Below are 15,528 nucleotides of genomic sequence, written 5' to 3'. Positions count from 1 at the left end.
ACACACATATATATATACATACACATACACACACATATACATATATGTATACATATATATACCTATATATATATATATATATATATACACACACACACATATATATATATATATATACGCATACACACACACACACACACATATTTATGTATATATATATACATACACACACACACACACACTTATATATGTATACAGTATATATACATACACACACACACACACACATATATGTATATATATACACTTACACACACATGTATATATACACACACAAAAAACCTCTGTGCATGCGCATAGCATAGATCCAAAGAATCGATGACTAAATTAATCGCCAACTATTTTTATAATCGATTTTAATGGATTAGTTGTTGCAGCCCTAATATATATACACACACACACACACACACACACGCACGCACGCACGCACGCACGCACACACACACACACACACACACACACACACACACACACACACACACACACACACACACACACACACACACACACACACACACACACACACACACACACACACACACACACACACACACACACACACACACACACACACACACACACACACACACACACACACACACATATAACATACATAAAAAATGCTTGATTTCAGCTAAAATAATAACACGCCTTTAGGTTAGTGTGACATGCTGTTGTTGATGTATTCATGGAGTGCAGGTCTTGTTGTGAAATTAGTTTTTTTATGGAGGTTCGTTTGTGTCCCTATTACAAAAGCTTCAGTCTTAATTTACCGGTAGTGAATCTTGCTTTTTGAAGTAGCAGATTTTTTCGACACAAAACACAAAAAAATCTGTTACATGAAAAAAAAAAAACTTTGGTAATAAAAACACAAATTAACCTCCATAGTTTCTGAGATGCTCTGCAATAAATAACCTTAATAAAAGTGTTTTCAAGGCAACTTAACAAATCAATTTAGAATATGACAAACTAAAAGCAGGGTGGCGACTTGTCCAGGGTGTACCCCGCCTTCCGCCCGATTGCAGCTGAGATAGGCTCCAGCGCCCCCCCGCGACCCCGAAGGGAATAAGCGGTAGAAAATGGATGGATGGATGGAAAACACATTTCATCAAAAGACTAAAAGTAAATTAAAAAGTGCTCGATACACTCTGACCAGGCTGCACATTATTAGCACACTTAAATCTAAATATTTGACAGCGAGACTGAAGTTTGTGCATTTGTTTAAAAAAAAAAGAAGAACCATAATATATTTTTTAGACCTTTTCATGGTCGTATTTGAGACTTTTTGGATGGCATTGCATTCAAACCGTTGGATTTTTGACTTGAAGATTGTGCATGTGTCAAAAATAGCATTTTTACAAGCGTCGCACTTCCGGACTACAACCCACTACTTTTTTCCTAAGCTTCATTTGAACCCTGCGGCTTGTAATAATAGCGGCTAAATTATGGATTATTTTTCTGCGTTGACGGCAATAATAAAAATGATTTTAAAAAAAACCCACAAAGGGTGTTTTATTGTTTGTGCTATGGAGTCATCTTTTGGACGAATTTGTCCACTGCAGGTGTCCTTTCATTTAACAGCAGTGTTTTGTTTTTATTTTTTAACCGGAGTTTAACCGTCCATAGCGGTTCTACTCTTATGGATTCTTCATCCATCACTCCAAGCAATTGTTATAAGTTTTACAATATAACTAAAACAATTCTTACTTAATGATGTGTGATGACGTGTGATGTCTGTAGGAGTGTTTTCATGCATATTTGTACGTGTTATCGTAATGTAATCAAGCTAGCTAATATGCTAACAGGTTTACGAGTGTCTGTATTGTAACCTAACTTACAATGGCATTCTTTTTGTATTGTTTCAGTTTCAAAAACTCCTCAGTAAATTCACTGGGTTCACCGTGCGTGACTGCTCGCCGTCTGTTCGCTGCTGCGAAAAAGCGAAAAAGCTAAGTAGCGCTCTATCTGTGTGCTTTTAATTGTTCTACAGCTTTCTTTATCACTTCTCAAACATTTTTAGTGGTACTATTTAACTTGCAAATCACCCGATCTCTGTCCCACCCTTTCCTCAGCTAGCTAGCTGCTAAGCTAGCGCGGAGAAAGGCAGCGCCGGTCAGTAAGAAGCTACTCCTACAGACCGCGACCACTTCCCTGAGGACAGCAGGAACTTCACTCGGTGACAGAAAACACTGTGAGTAATGGCTTCCTGCGCGTCTTGCACCATACTCACGGAGAGGTTGGCTCTGCTAGAGGGCCGTGTCCGCCAGTTAGAGCAGAGTAATGTCGTAACTTTAGATGTTGCGGACACATCTGCTAGCGTTAGCTGTAGCGAGCTAACTAGCCCAGCTTGTAGCAGTCCTAAGCGGCCTACAAGCTACGGTGTACCGGTTGAGACGCATAATAGATTTAGCTCTTTAGCTAGTCCTACACCCCAGTCTACCGGGCACCACACCTTAGTTATAGGGGACTCCATCACCCGAAACATAAAGCTTAGCAAACCAGCCACAATAAAGTGTATCCCCGGGGCCAGAGCACCTGACATTGAAGCTAATCTTAGGGAGCTAACTCGCAACAGGCCTAGTAAACACGTACGACAGGCTAATCGCACCACTAATTATGCGAATATAGTTGTACACGTTGGCTCCAATGACACTAGAATGAGACAGTCAGAGATTACAAAGAGAAACATAGCCAGGACTTGTGATCTCGCCAGAAAGATGTCCAGGCATCGAGTAATTGTCTCTGGCCCCCTGCCTGCGAGAGGCAATGATGAGAGATATAGCAGATTAGTCTCGCTTAACAAGTGGTTGGCTAGCTACTGTAGGCAGAAGGGACTAACGTTTATTGATAACTGGCCCTCTTTCTGGGGCAAACCAGGCTTGCTGATGAGAGACGGCCTTCACCCTAACCAGGAAGGCGCCATCATCCTGTCTAGAAACATAGACTACTATTTAAGTCTCACTTGACTGACTACACTAGAGCAAGCCCGGTCACAGGCAACTACAATGTCTGTTAGTCCGGGTGAGGAGTCAGTTAAGCTAGAACTAGCCAGCGCCAGGCTGGATAATCCATGTACGCATAGCAATTCTCTTAGAATAATACACAATTCACATAATGTTTTTTCTGTTGTGTCTGTGTCAGGGGTGGACATGCATTCTACTGAGGTGGCAAATTATGATATGTCCAGTCTATTGCAGCACCAAACAAACAATCGGAAAATTCCCGTCATATCAATTCCTAGATATGGTCGAAACTATTTAAAGTGCACTACGCATAATAAACGCAACATTGTTAATATTGCCACTACGGATAATCTTAACAAAAACTCGTCAAAACAGCCCAATACCTATAATATGGGCTTTTTAAACATAAGATCATTGTCTCCCAAGGCGTTATTGGTTAATGAGGTCATTAGAGACAACAATCTTAACGTCATTGGTCTTAGCGAAACCTGGCTCAAACCGGACGAATTTTTTGCGCTCAATGAGGCATCTCCTCCTAACTATACGAATGCGCATGTTGCCCGCCCTCTTAAAAGGGGAGGGGGTGTCGCACTAATATACAATGAAAATTTCAACCTTACCCCTAACCTAAATAATAAATATAAATCGTTTGAGGTGCTTACTATGAGGTCTGTCACACCGCTACCTCTCGACCTGGCTGTTATCTACCGCCCCCCTGGGCCCTATTCGGACTTTATCAGTGAATTCTCAGAGTTCGTTGCTGATCTAGTGACGCACGCCGACAATATAATCATAATGGGGGACTTTAATATCCATATGAATACCCCATCGGACCCTCAGTGCGTGGCGCTCCAAACCATAATTGATAGCTGTGGTCTTACACAAATAATACATGAACCCACGCATCGCAACGGTAATACAATAGATCTAGTGCTTGTCAGGGGTGTCACCACCTCCAAAGTTATGATACTTCCATATACTAAAGTAATGTCCGATCATTACCTTATAAAATTTGAAGTTTTGACTCTTTGTCAACAAGCTAATAATAATAATAACTGCTATAGCGGCCGCAACATTAATGCTGCCACAACGATGACTCTTGCTGACCTACTGCCTTCGGTAATAGCACCATTCCCAAATTATGTCGGCTCTATTGATAAACTCACTAACAACTTTGACGATGCCTTGCGCGAAATTATTGATAGTATAGCACCGCTAAAGCAAAAAAGGGCCCCTAAAAGGCGCACCCCATGGTTTACAGAAGAAATTAGAGCTCAGAAATTATCATGTAGAAAACTGGAACGCAAATGGCGCGCGACTAAACTTGAGGTTTTCCATCAAGCATGGAGTGATAGTTTAATAACTTATAAACGCATGCTTACCTTAGCTAAAACTAAATACTACTCAAATCTCATCCGCCTCAACAAAAACGATCCTAAATTTCTGTTTAGTACAGTAGCATCGCTAACCCAACAAGGGACTCCTCCCAGTAGCTCCACCCACTCGGCAGATGATTTTATGAATTTCTTTAATAAGAAAATTGAACTCATTAGAAAGGAGATTAAAGACAACGCATCCCAGCTACAACTGGGCTCTATTAACACAAATACGACTGTATATACGACGGACACTGCCCTCCAAAATAGTCTCTCTATTTTTGATGAAATAACATTAGAGGAATTATTACAGCGTGTAAGTGGGATAAAACAAACAACATGTTTACTTGACCCACTTCCTGGGAAACTTATCAAGGAACTGTTTGTATTATTAGGTCCATCAGTGTTAAATATTATAAACTTATCACTTTCCTCCGGCACTGTTCCCCTAGCATTCAAAAAAGCGGTTATTCATCCTCTGCTCAAAAGACCTAACCTCGATCCTGACCTCATGGTAAACTACCGACCGGTCTCCCACCTTCCGTTTATTTCCAAAATTCTCGAAAAAACTGTTGCACAGCAGCTAAATGAACACTTAGTGACTAACAATCTCTGTGAACCTTTTCAATCCGGTTTCAGGGCAAATCACTCTACGGAGACAGCCCTCGCAAAAATGACTAATGATCTATTGCTAACGATGGATTCTGATGCGTCATCTATGTTGCTGCTTCTTGATCTTAGCGCCGCTTTCGATACCGTCGATCATAATATTTTATTAGAGCGTATCAAAACACGTATTGGTATGTCAGACTTAGCCTTGTCTTGGTTTAACTCTTATCTTACTGACAGGATGCAGTGCGTCTCCCATAACAATGTGACCTCGGACTATGTCAAGGTAACGTGCGGAGTTCCCCAGGGTTCGGTTCTTGGCCCTGCACTCTTTAGTATTTACATGCTGCCGCTGGGTGACATCATACGCAAGTACGGTGTTAGCTTTCACTGTTATGCTGATGACACTCAACTCTACATGCCCCTAAAGCTGACCAACACGCCGGACTGTAGTCAGCTGGAGGCGTGTCTTAATGAAATTAAACAATGGATGTCCGCTAACTTTTTGCAACTCAACGCTAAGAAAACGGAAATGCTGATTATCGGTCCTGCTAGACACCAACATCTATTTAATAATACCACCTTAACATTTGACAACCAAACAATTAAACAAGGAGACTCGGTAAAGAATCTGGGTATTATCTTCGACCCAACTCTCTCGTTTGAGTCACACATTAAGAGTGTTACTAAAACGGCCTTCTTTCATCTCCGTAATATCGCTAAAATTCGTTCCATCTTGTCCACTAGCGACGCTGAGATCATTATTCATGCGTTCGTTACGTCTCGTCTCGATTACTGTAACGTATTATTTTCGGGCCTCCCTATGTCTAGCATTAAAAGATTACAGTTGGTACAAAATGCGGCTGCAAGGCTTTTGACAAAAACAAGAAAGTTTGATCATATTACGCCTATACTGGCTCACTTGCACTGGCTTCCTGTGCACTTAAGATGCGACTTTAAGGTTTTACTACTTACGTATAAAATATTACACGGTTTAGCTCCAGCCTATCTCGCCGATTGTATTGTACCATATGTCCCGACAAGAAATCTGCGTTCAAAGAACTCCGGCTTATTAGTGATTCCCAGAGCCAAAAAAAAGTCTGCGGGCTATAGAGCGTTTTCTATTCGGGCTCCAGTACTCTGGAATGCCCTCCCGGTAACAGTTAGAGATGCTACCTCAGTAGAAGCATTTAAGTCCCATCTTAAAACTCATTTGTATAATCTAGCCTTTAAATAGACCCCCCCTTTTTTAGACCAGTTGATCTGCCGTTTCTTTTCTTCTCTCCTCTTCTCCCCTGTCCCTTGCGAGGGGGAGTTGCATAGGTCCGGTGGCCATGGATGAAGTGCTGGCTGTCCAGAGTCGGGACCCCGGGTGGACCACTAGCCTGTGCATCGGTTGGGGACATCTCTGCGCTGCTGACCCGACTCCGCTCGGGATGGTTTCCTGTTGGCCCCGCTGTGGACTGGACTCCCGCTGATGTGTTGGATCCACTGTGGACTGGACTTTCACAATGTTATGTCAGACCCACTCGACATCCGTTGCTTTCGGTCTCCCCTAGAGGGGGGGGGTTACCCACATATGCGGTCCTCTCCAAGGTTTCTCATAGTCATTCACCGACGTCCCACTGGGGTGAGTTTTTCCTTGCCCGTATGTGGGCTCTGTACCGAGGATGTCGTTGTGGCTTGTACAGCCCTTTGAGACACTTGTGATTTAGGGCTATATAAATAAACATTGATTGATTGATTGATTGATAAATTCACCAAAATGTCACCATGGAGTTATTGAGTCCGTTTAGCTGATTGGAGAGCTAGCTTCCGCAGCTAGTGGGTCCATGACGATGACTGACGTTTTGTTTGATCAGCCGTTTTACTGCCGTGTTGCAGACACCGTTTGGAAACAATTAAGCTATGTAAATAAACATTTACTCAATATTTCTGTGTAAATAACAAATTTTACAACGTATGTATATCTGTGGCTTATAGTCCGGTGCGGCTAATATATGGGAAAATATTTATATTCCAAGATTTAGTGGGTGCGGCTTATATATATATAAACTTGCAGAATTTCACCAATTGCTGGTGAGTCCAAAATAGAATCCCAGCAAAAAAGCAAAGCTCCACTACATAAAAAGGTTTTAACCAAGTTAAGGAAATAATCAAATCAATATGGCCGCCAATCCTTAGATTTTTGTCAATAGAAAATGTTTGAAGCTCACCGAGCGAGGCGGCGTGCAGGAGGCAGTTTCCGTCTCCGGTTGTGGTCAGGGGCAGCAGACTCTGACAGTTTGGAACCACCTTGGTCCACCAGTTGAGCCGCCCTGCAGGCACACAGTTTTTGGTGAGTCCACGTCAAAGCCGGGGTCTCCACACAGGGACGATTCAAGGCTCACCTGCGTGCTCCAGCGCCATCATCATGGACTTCTCGATCAGGTCCCTCTCGGTGACCCTGAAGTCGTCCTGGTACATGCTGAGGTCCGGCAGCTGGAAGGTGAACTCGGGCGTGTTGAGCAGCTGCTCGGCGTTGGTGGTGTGCGTGCATGCCAAGAAGGCGACGGGCGAGCTGCCGCGGGAGGCGGCCCTCGGCTGATGCTTTTCGGGAGCTGCCAAAGAAAGATGTCAATGAGAAACGCCGCAGGTGATACGGGGGCTAAGACAACCCTCACTGATTTCCATGAAAGACGAAACTTTGACGAGCAAAGTACATGATACAGGATTTACTTCCACAAACATAAATCTGTTACATCCTGACAACTAGATCTCCTTGTCCATGTTTTCCCGGGATCCCCACTCTTTCCCTAAAATGGTGGAACGATACACTACAACAGGGGTGTCCAAACTACAGCCTCTTCAATTCCTCCCACAAGACATCATGAGTTCAACAAAATCGCACCGCGGAGTGCTTTCAAATTAATCTTAAATACCAGGCGGTCTCTGAATGCTACATATTTGCTGTCACCTTGTGGACAATGTGACTAATTCAGATCAGATAAAAGTGTTTTGTATTTGTAGCACAGGTTTTACTTATATGACACAATACCAATAACCTTCCCTAGTCATGGTGCAAAAAAAACAAACTGCAACTAACAAAGGTCAACACACATGGTCACACATAACACAACCTGCTCACTGAACATTGCGGATAAAAATGTCCAAACACCATAAATAAATAAAAATTACACCCATTTAAATGCATTAGCTGTCATGTCGTGTCGCACCGTACTTTAATGTTGCCCAGAGCACAAGGCCAAAACAGACTAAACACTTTTAACCCGTTTGCATGGAATAAATGCTTTTTACAGACAAACCTCTTCATTGACTCATAAATGTTGTTCCAATGTTGGATACTCTTGTTAAACAATGCCAACTTGGCTTACAAACATGGCGTTTTATAGTTATGTTTATTCAGCTATCAACAAATCTAATTGAATGCTTTTTAATGCAACACATTTAATGCCAACTGCAGATATTTGGTAAAGTATTTGCAGTGCTTTACTTTGTCCGCATTTTGTCATGTCACTGCCCTATTCCAAAATGGAATACATTCATTTTTGTCTTCAAAATTCTACACACAATACCCAGTAATGACAATGTGAATTTTTTTTTGATATTTTTGCTAAATAATTCAAAATCAAAAACTAAGATGGACATGAGTATTGAAGCTCAACAGTGAGATCTGGTGCTTCCTGTTTCAACTGATCCTCCTTGAGATGTTCCTACAGCTTCAATGGAGTCCACCTGGGGTAAATTCAGTTGGTTGGAAAGGCACACACCAGTCTATATATAAAAGGTCCCACGCTTGACAGTGCATGGCAGAGCACAAACCAAGCATGAAGTCCAAATAATTGTCTGTAGACATCGAGGACAGGATTGCCACCAGGCACAAATCTGGGGAAGGGTACAGAAAAATATTTGCAGCCTTGAAGGTCCCAATGACCACAGTGGTCTCCATCATCCGTAAATGGAAGAAGTTTGGAACAACCAGGACTCTTCCTAGAGCTGGCAATTGTGGTAAAAGGACCCTAGTCATGGAGGTGACAAACGACCAGATGGTCACTCTGTCAGAGCTACAGCATTCCTCTGTGGAGAGAGGAGAACCTTCCAGAAAGACAATTCACCAATCAGGCCTGTATGGTAGAGTGGCCAGATGGAAGTCATTTCTGTGTAAAAAAAATGCACCTGAAAGACTCTCAAACCATGAAAAACTACATTCTCTGGTCTGATGAGACAAAGATTGAAGTCTTTGGCGTAAATGCCAGGCATCATGTTTGGAGGAAACCAGGCACCGCTCATCACCAGTCAAATACCAGCCCTACAGTGAAGCATGATAGTGGCAGCATCATGCTGTGGGGATGCCTTTAAACTGTTAAAACTAGTCAGGATAGAGGAAAAGATGAATGCAGCAATGAACAGAGACATCCTGGATGAAATCCTTCCCATCCAACCTGATGGAGCTTAAGAGGTGCTGCAAAGAGGATTGGTTGAAACTGCCCTAAGATAGGTGTGCCAAGCTTGTGGCATCGTGTTCAAAAAGACTTGAGGCTGGACTTTCTGCCAAAGGTGCATCAACTAAGTATTGAGCAAAGCCACTGAATACTTATGTACATTACTTTTAATACGTTTGCAAAAACGTTTTCACATTGGCATTATGGGGTATTGTGTTTATAATTTTGATTTGATTGATTCCATTTTGGAATAAGGCTGTAACATAAAATGTGGAAAAAGTGATGCGCTGTGAATACTCTGAATACAGATGCACAGTAAGTCAAAAGCATGCAATAGTCTTTATAGACAAAATTGTAAGCATTTGACAATGATAATGTTGAAAAGTTGACCATAACTGTGGCCAAATTAAGCACCATTGCAATTATAATGTATACGGTAATAATAATAATAATACTACTGCAAATAAGCCTTTCAAACATAATACATGTAGTATTTTAACCATTGTAATTGGAAGGTCAATAACTTAATTATCCTAAATAAGTAAACAAACATGAAATGGAATCTCAATCTCTGTTAGTAAAATTGCATCTCAATAAATATTGAACATCTTCAAGTGCAGTTTTTACCCAGTTGTAAAAAACTGGGTCGGGTGGTTTGTTTTATTGTCTTTTTTTTGTTGCCAATGCCATCACAACATCTGTGCTGATGGGCTCATTATGCTCATTTAGTATGAAGATGAAATATTCCCAAAAAGAAACATTTGGCTTTATAATCATATTTGTTGGGTATTAAAATGATTCCCGGGCGCGGCGCCGCTGCTGCCCACTGCTCCCCAAGGGGATGGGTCAAATGCAGAGGACAAATTTCACCACATCTAGTGTGTGTGTGACAATCATTGGTATCTTTAATCTTAATCTTTAAACTTATTTAGCAGTGTTCCTCACTAACGAGACAATTGTATTGTACAATTGCCATTTAAGGCTTTAATTTTTGCAAAATCCATTTAATGACTTTTAGTGCTTCTTAATGACCCGCTGTTATTGGTTGCTTTGCAGAACAAGTGGTAGAACCATAAAAACCTCACAATTAAGGTGGTCTTTGGCCAGCGTATCAGTATTACGTTGCAATAAGTTTTAGGGCTGAATGATCCAAATGTCAATAGCAAGGGCAGTACTCGTACCAGACTGACACCAGCATGACGACATCCATGTTGGTCAGCTTTAGATGCACCGCCCTGACGGTGAGACAACAAAAAACACTCACCAAGCACCACCTGGTCTTGGCGCTGGAGTAAAGGCCGTCCGAGTCCGGCCATCTCCTTTTCGGGAGGCAGGTACATCCTCTCCTCTGGGAGGAAGTACGGCAAGCTCCCAGCATGCACCGCTTGCAGCTGTTCAAAGTCACTGAGGGCCGCGCTCAAGTCCCACTTCTTGCCTGCACGGAGGAAAGACCCGCTCACACTTTCGGCTGCGCGCTTTGCTTTGCTTTTTCACCGGGAGCACAGAAATTGGTCGTAAATAACACCTTTTATGCTGTCAACAAACAAGGTACAGAACAACACACGCGTGCACTCATACATATAAACACAGTGCCACCAATATTTACAGAACATGAGCTTGTTCCTAAACTCCAGGGAAGAGTTTGATCCAATCTGGTTTAAACTAGTAAACATTACTATCGGCAACACTAGTGCTAATGCTAACTAGGGCTGCACGATTAATCGAGGTTTCAATTAATGACTGAAATGTCGGCCAATCACAATTGTTAAACCTCGCAATTATTCGCTTCAAACAGGGAGAAAGGGGTCTCACTATGTGCATCGCGTTTATTTAACAGTAGGATTGACTGAACACAGGGAGCCCTCTTTTCACTCATTCACAATCTTTGTCTCGGTGGGCGGAAAGAGATTTAGTGAGACCGCACACACGGAAAGCACGGTTCCTCGCCAGTGAGAAGTTCCGCAAAGTAACAAACATTAGGAGGGAAAAAAAAATATGATTATAAATCCAAAAGTCATGTTGTGGTAATACCGCAGCTTCAAAATAGATGGGCAATATGAGCCCATCAACACGGACAAAGGCGTAAAAATTACCAAATCACGAGATGGCAACAAAGAGTACACTTTAAAAGGGGAACTGCATTTATTTTGGGAATTTTGCCTATCATTCACAATCATCACGTAAGACAAGAACACATTTGTGTTCCTTTTTGTATGTATTCTAAATATTAAATAAATGTGATCAAAAGTCAGCTTACAATGGAGTCGCTCTATTCTGCCTATAATGCACTTAAAAAAAACATATATTGTACATGATGTAAGTATGTACATGATGTAAGTATATATGTAATGTAGTAACATTTATAATAACATTTAATGTTGACGTAATTTGATCATTTCAAGGTTACGCGGCGCATTAATTTCAAAGACTTTCACTTTTTATTTCAACAACATGACTGAATATTACCCACAGCAGACTTCAAGAGAACCAACAATCATAACAAAACATTACTTACTGTACAGCGTCTGCTGTCAATGGGATGCACGACTGCTATGACGTTCCTATGTTCCCATTTAGGTGAAGAAGCGTGGAAGCGTCTTTTCGTGTCGTTCTCGCCATATCCGGGTCGAAATTGGCTGTCATAGTGTACCAATTTGTCGCAATACGTCCTCAGCCTTCTACTATCCAAGTGCGAGGCATGATTTATAATCTAGGACAGTGGTCACCAACCTTTTAGAGCCAAAGATCCCTGGTCTCAACCAAAAAAAACTAAGCAAGATCTAACCCTGCGTCAACTATATATATATAAACATCATATTTTAACATGCTTTATTTTTTGTTTTTGTTTTTTAAAGACAAAGCTTTGTACTGTTATTGGTTGATGTTTAGTTTTTTTCCTCATTGTGCTGTTTTCCCAATTTTTGCTGGTGTTTTTTGTAATGTGGCCAATGACAAACGAGTCACGGACCACAGATGGCCCCTGTGCCCCACTTTGGGCACCCCCAACTTTAGAAGCTAACTGTTTATGGCCACCACAGTCTTAGTACTGTAGTATATTTGTTCATCCTTTGGTCACATATGGCACGCGAGTCAGATTACGTCAGAACAGGAAGTAGTAAAATCAGCTGTTCACCAGGCGTGTTTTTCCTGTGTGACTAAGAGGGGATAAACGGGGACATATATTACTGCCTTTGCACAAGTCAATGTTTAGTTTTGTACGCACAGTCAATCAACACAAAAACCGTACTTTGGAGCAATGTTCACAGACGCCAGGATCTGGCTTGTTAGCTTCCCGTCGCAGGCGAGCGATGATGGTCGTTCACTCGTGGTGGAGCTAGAAAATGTCCGATGCGTTGCAACAGTCGATGACTTTTGTGCACGTCAAGCCGTGCGCGTTTGTGAGACGAGCAGGTGCAGTGCGTAGCCACCCTCCAGGTGTGTGGCCGCGGTGTCGAGAGCGGCGGATGTGTGGCTGAAGAGAGAGAGTCGAGGCGTGCGGGCATGTTCAGGAAGAGTGATCGCTGATGTCATATTAATATATTATTTTTTTCTAATATTTTCGCGGTCGACCAATAGGGTCCCAAAGATCGAGTGGTCGATCGCCAGGTTGACGACCCCTGATCTACAACAAACTTCCACGAGCAAGGAAGCAGCTTACCACTCTATCATGTCAACATAGACACTTAAGCTAGTGATCACGACGCCGCTAAAAGTAGTTCCTCTGCGTTAGCGCTTATAATACCAATATCACTAATACTTGTGAATATTCAGGTCACCAAATGTAACCTGCGCTTTTTGAATGGTTTTTTATTGGGTTTTATGGGCGGAATAGAGGACCTCCTATTAGCTACGGTGTAAGTGAACTTTTATTTACGAGTTCAGAATGCATTAAAAAAAAAAAACATCCATCGTTTTGTCTCTCTTAATGATTGTGAACGATAGGCAAAAATCCCCAAAAAGTGCAGATCCCCTTTAAGATATTTATTTGAGTTAAATTTTTTGCTTAAAGAAATGAGTCCATTTTATTATTTCTTTATTTTTTATTTTTTATTCAGGATAAAGTTATTTACCTACCAATTACAGTACAACTTAATGTTGTACTGTACTGGTAAAACTTTCTACAGGAATGAGAAATAAAAGTTGATCTTTTTAAATGGTTACTTGCATTATTATTATATATTATGATTACGTTATAAATACTGTATAGTTTTTATCGATTATTTTTTCAGTTTAAGAGCGTGATGTAGACCAAGGGTGTCCAAACTTTTTGACTTGGGGGCCCCATTGGGCTTAAAAAATTTGGCCGGGGGCTGAAAGCCGACTGCATGTAAAGTAACATACATATGAGTACATATTATTATATTAACAAAATAGATACATTATTAATAATTATTATAATTGGATATTAAAAGTATGTGAAAGTTCGACTCCTACCTTGTTTAATCAATCAGAAATATTAAGCAGATACAAGTCAAGCATGGATAAGTGTGAAGAGACTGTTTTGCATTTTTCCCATCATGCATTGTAGTGGATTTAAATGGATGTGATTTTTTTTTATGTTGATTGGACATTTTTTTTTATAATATTCACAAAGGTTGTGTCATGTGTGACAATGTGTGTTGACTTTTTGTGCTGATTTTTTTTTCCTACACCATGACTAGGGAAGGTTGTTTGGATTAGGTCATACAAGTAAATGCTGTACTGTTTTTCTTTCAAGTATAATGGTTGAGGTACTTTTGTTGGCCAAAAGGACAAAAGGGCAGCTATTTGTGTATGATACAGTATGTATACACCGCTTCCTGCCACGGTTTACTGCACTCGTGCAGTTTCGCGTGCCAAATTGAAGACGCCGTCGGGCCGCACTTTGCCCACGGGCAGTAGTTTGGACACCCGTGATGTGAACAAAAGCTGTGAGTCTGCCTGCATAAAGTCAAATATTTTTGCGTGTTGTTCTGATGTGCGGCACCTTGATACAAGAATATGACGATTGACAGTCTAAAAATAACATGTCTTTTTTTACTCCCAATTCCCACACTTTTATGCATTTATACGTATAAAATATAAAAATCACAAAACCAATCACAATCGCAATTTTTGAAAAAAAAAATGGCAAATAGGTTTTTCCACAGAATCGTGCAGCCCTAATGCTAACGCTAGCTGTTGCCTTCTGGCAGTTATCTCACTTTTTCTCTCGCCAATTTCCTCTCCCGCCACAACTTCCCCTTTAAAAAGTTTTTCACCAGACACTACGTAAGTCCACTTCGCCGCAGCGCTCCAGTACCCAACTGATAGCCACTAGCTATTGGTGCAGCTGAGGCTTCTCACACCTGACCACGAGATTTCGGTGCACGTGCAAAAATATTACACTGCTTTATAGATTTCTTTCAGGAGCAAAATTCAAATGAAAGGGTTGAGATCCATTTTTATTTTATCTATTTGTCGTCTCCACCCTTACATTAGGTACACCTGTACAAACGAAACCCACACGTGTGACGCACCTTCTAGCAGGTCTCTGGCCAATCCTGGTTCTGCTCCCGTGTTCTTGACAAAGTGGCTCAGGACTGTGTCCATATCCACGGTCATGCGATCATGAATTCGCACGTGGGCGCTCCGCCTCCAGTGGGAGAAAAAAAAAATTCAATAGTGGGAGGGGGCGGAGGAGTCTAGTGGGGGACGGCGCGGCAAGCGACGGGAGGTTCGCTACAGGCGCACCTGGAATGACAACAAAAACAAAGTTAGTTTGTATGGAAATGGACGTAAAAGCCAAAGAAAAAGCCAAGGAAAAAGACAACAAAAAGACAAATTCATGGCGGTGCTGAATACAAACTTTCAATCAATCAATATCCTTAATTTAGCCAGCTACAACTCATTGAGAGTAAAATCGCTTTTCCAAGAGTGACCTGGCCAAGAGGGCAGCAAAACAAAAAGGTACAGAAATACATGTAAACAACAAAAACAGCAGCAGTATATATGTTAATATATATAAATTAATTATTTACATATATTAACAACAAAAGAGGAGAAATATAACCTTAGATGAAAATCTCATTTAAAACATCTGTATGCTCGTACAACACTTAAAACCTTTAGTATATCAGTATGTGGAATTAAATTATGGAACGGATTAACCAAATAAAT

The 15,528-nt window shown here is 41.3% G+C and overlaps 1 protein-coding gene across 3 annotated transcripts in view; it reads right to left on the bottom strand.

The window, feature by feature from the left end:
• The window catches only part of otud7b (OTU deubiquitinase 7B), an 86,184-nt gene that overhangs the window by 29,258 nt on the left and 41,398 nt on the right, over window positions 1-15,528 (bottom strand). For 2 of the 3 annotated variants that reach the window (XR_009822074.1, XM_062028714.1), the window contains exons 2-5: window positions 14,889-15,102; window positions 10,655-10,825; window positions 7,339-7,548; window positions 7,165-7,266 (exon numbers count right to left, since the gene is read on the bottom strand). Coding sequence is in view for 2 of the 3 variants with exons in the window: in XM_062028714.1 (XP_061884698.1) it covers window positions 7,165-7,266; window positions 7,339-7,548; window positions 10,655-10,825; window positions 14,889-14,973 (568 nt within the window). In the remaining variant the exon portion in view is untranslated. The remainder of the gene's footprint in view (window positions 1-7,164; window positions 7,267-7,338; window positions 7,549-10,654; window positions 10,826-14,888; window positions 15,103-15,528) is intronic. The other variant, XM_062028715.1, reaches the window with a different exon arrangement.

This window comes from Entelurus aequoreus, linkage group LG20 (genome assembly GCF_033978785.1).
Source record: "Entelurus aequoreus isolate RoL-2023_Sb linkage group LG20, RoL_Eaeq_v1.1, whole genome shotgun sequence".
NCBI classification, from domain to species: domain Eukaryota; kingdom Metazoa; phylum Chordata; class Actinopteri; order Syngnathiformes; family Syngnathidae; genus Entelurus; species Entelurus aequoreus.
Note: the sequence above shows the minus strand (reverse complement) of the source record. Positions and strands in the feature narration are given on the sequence as shown.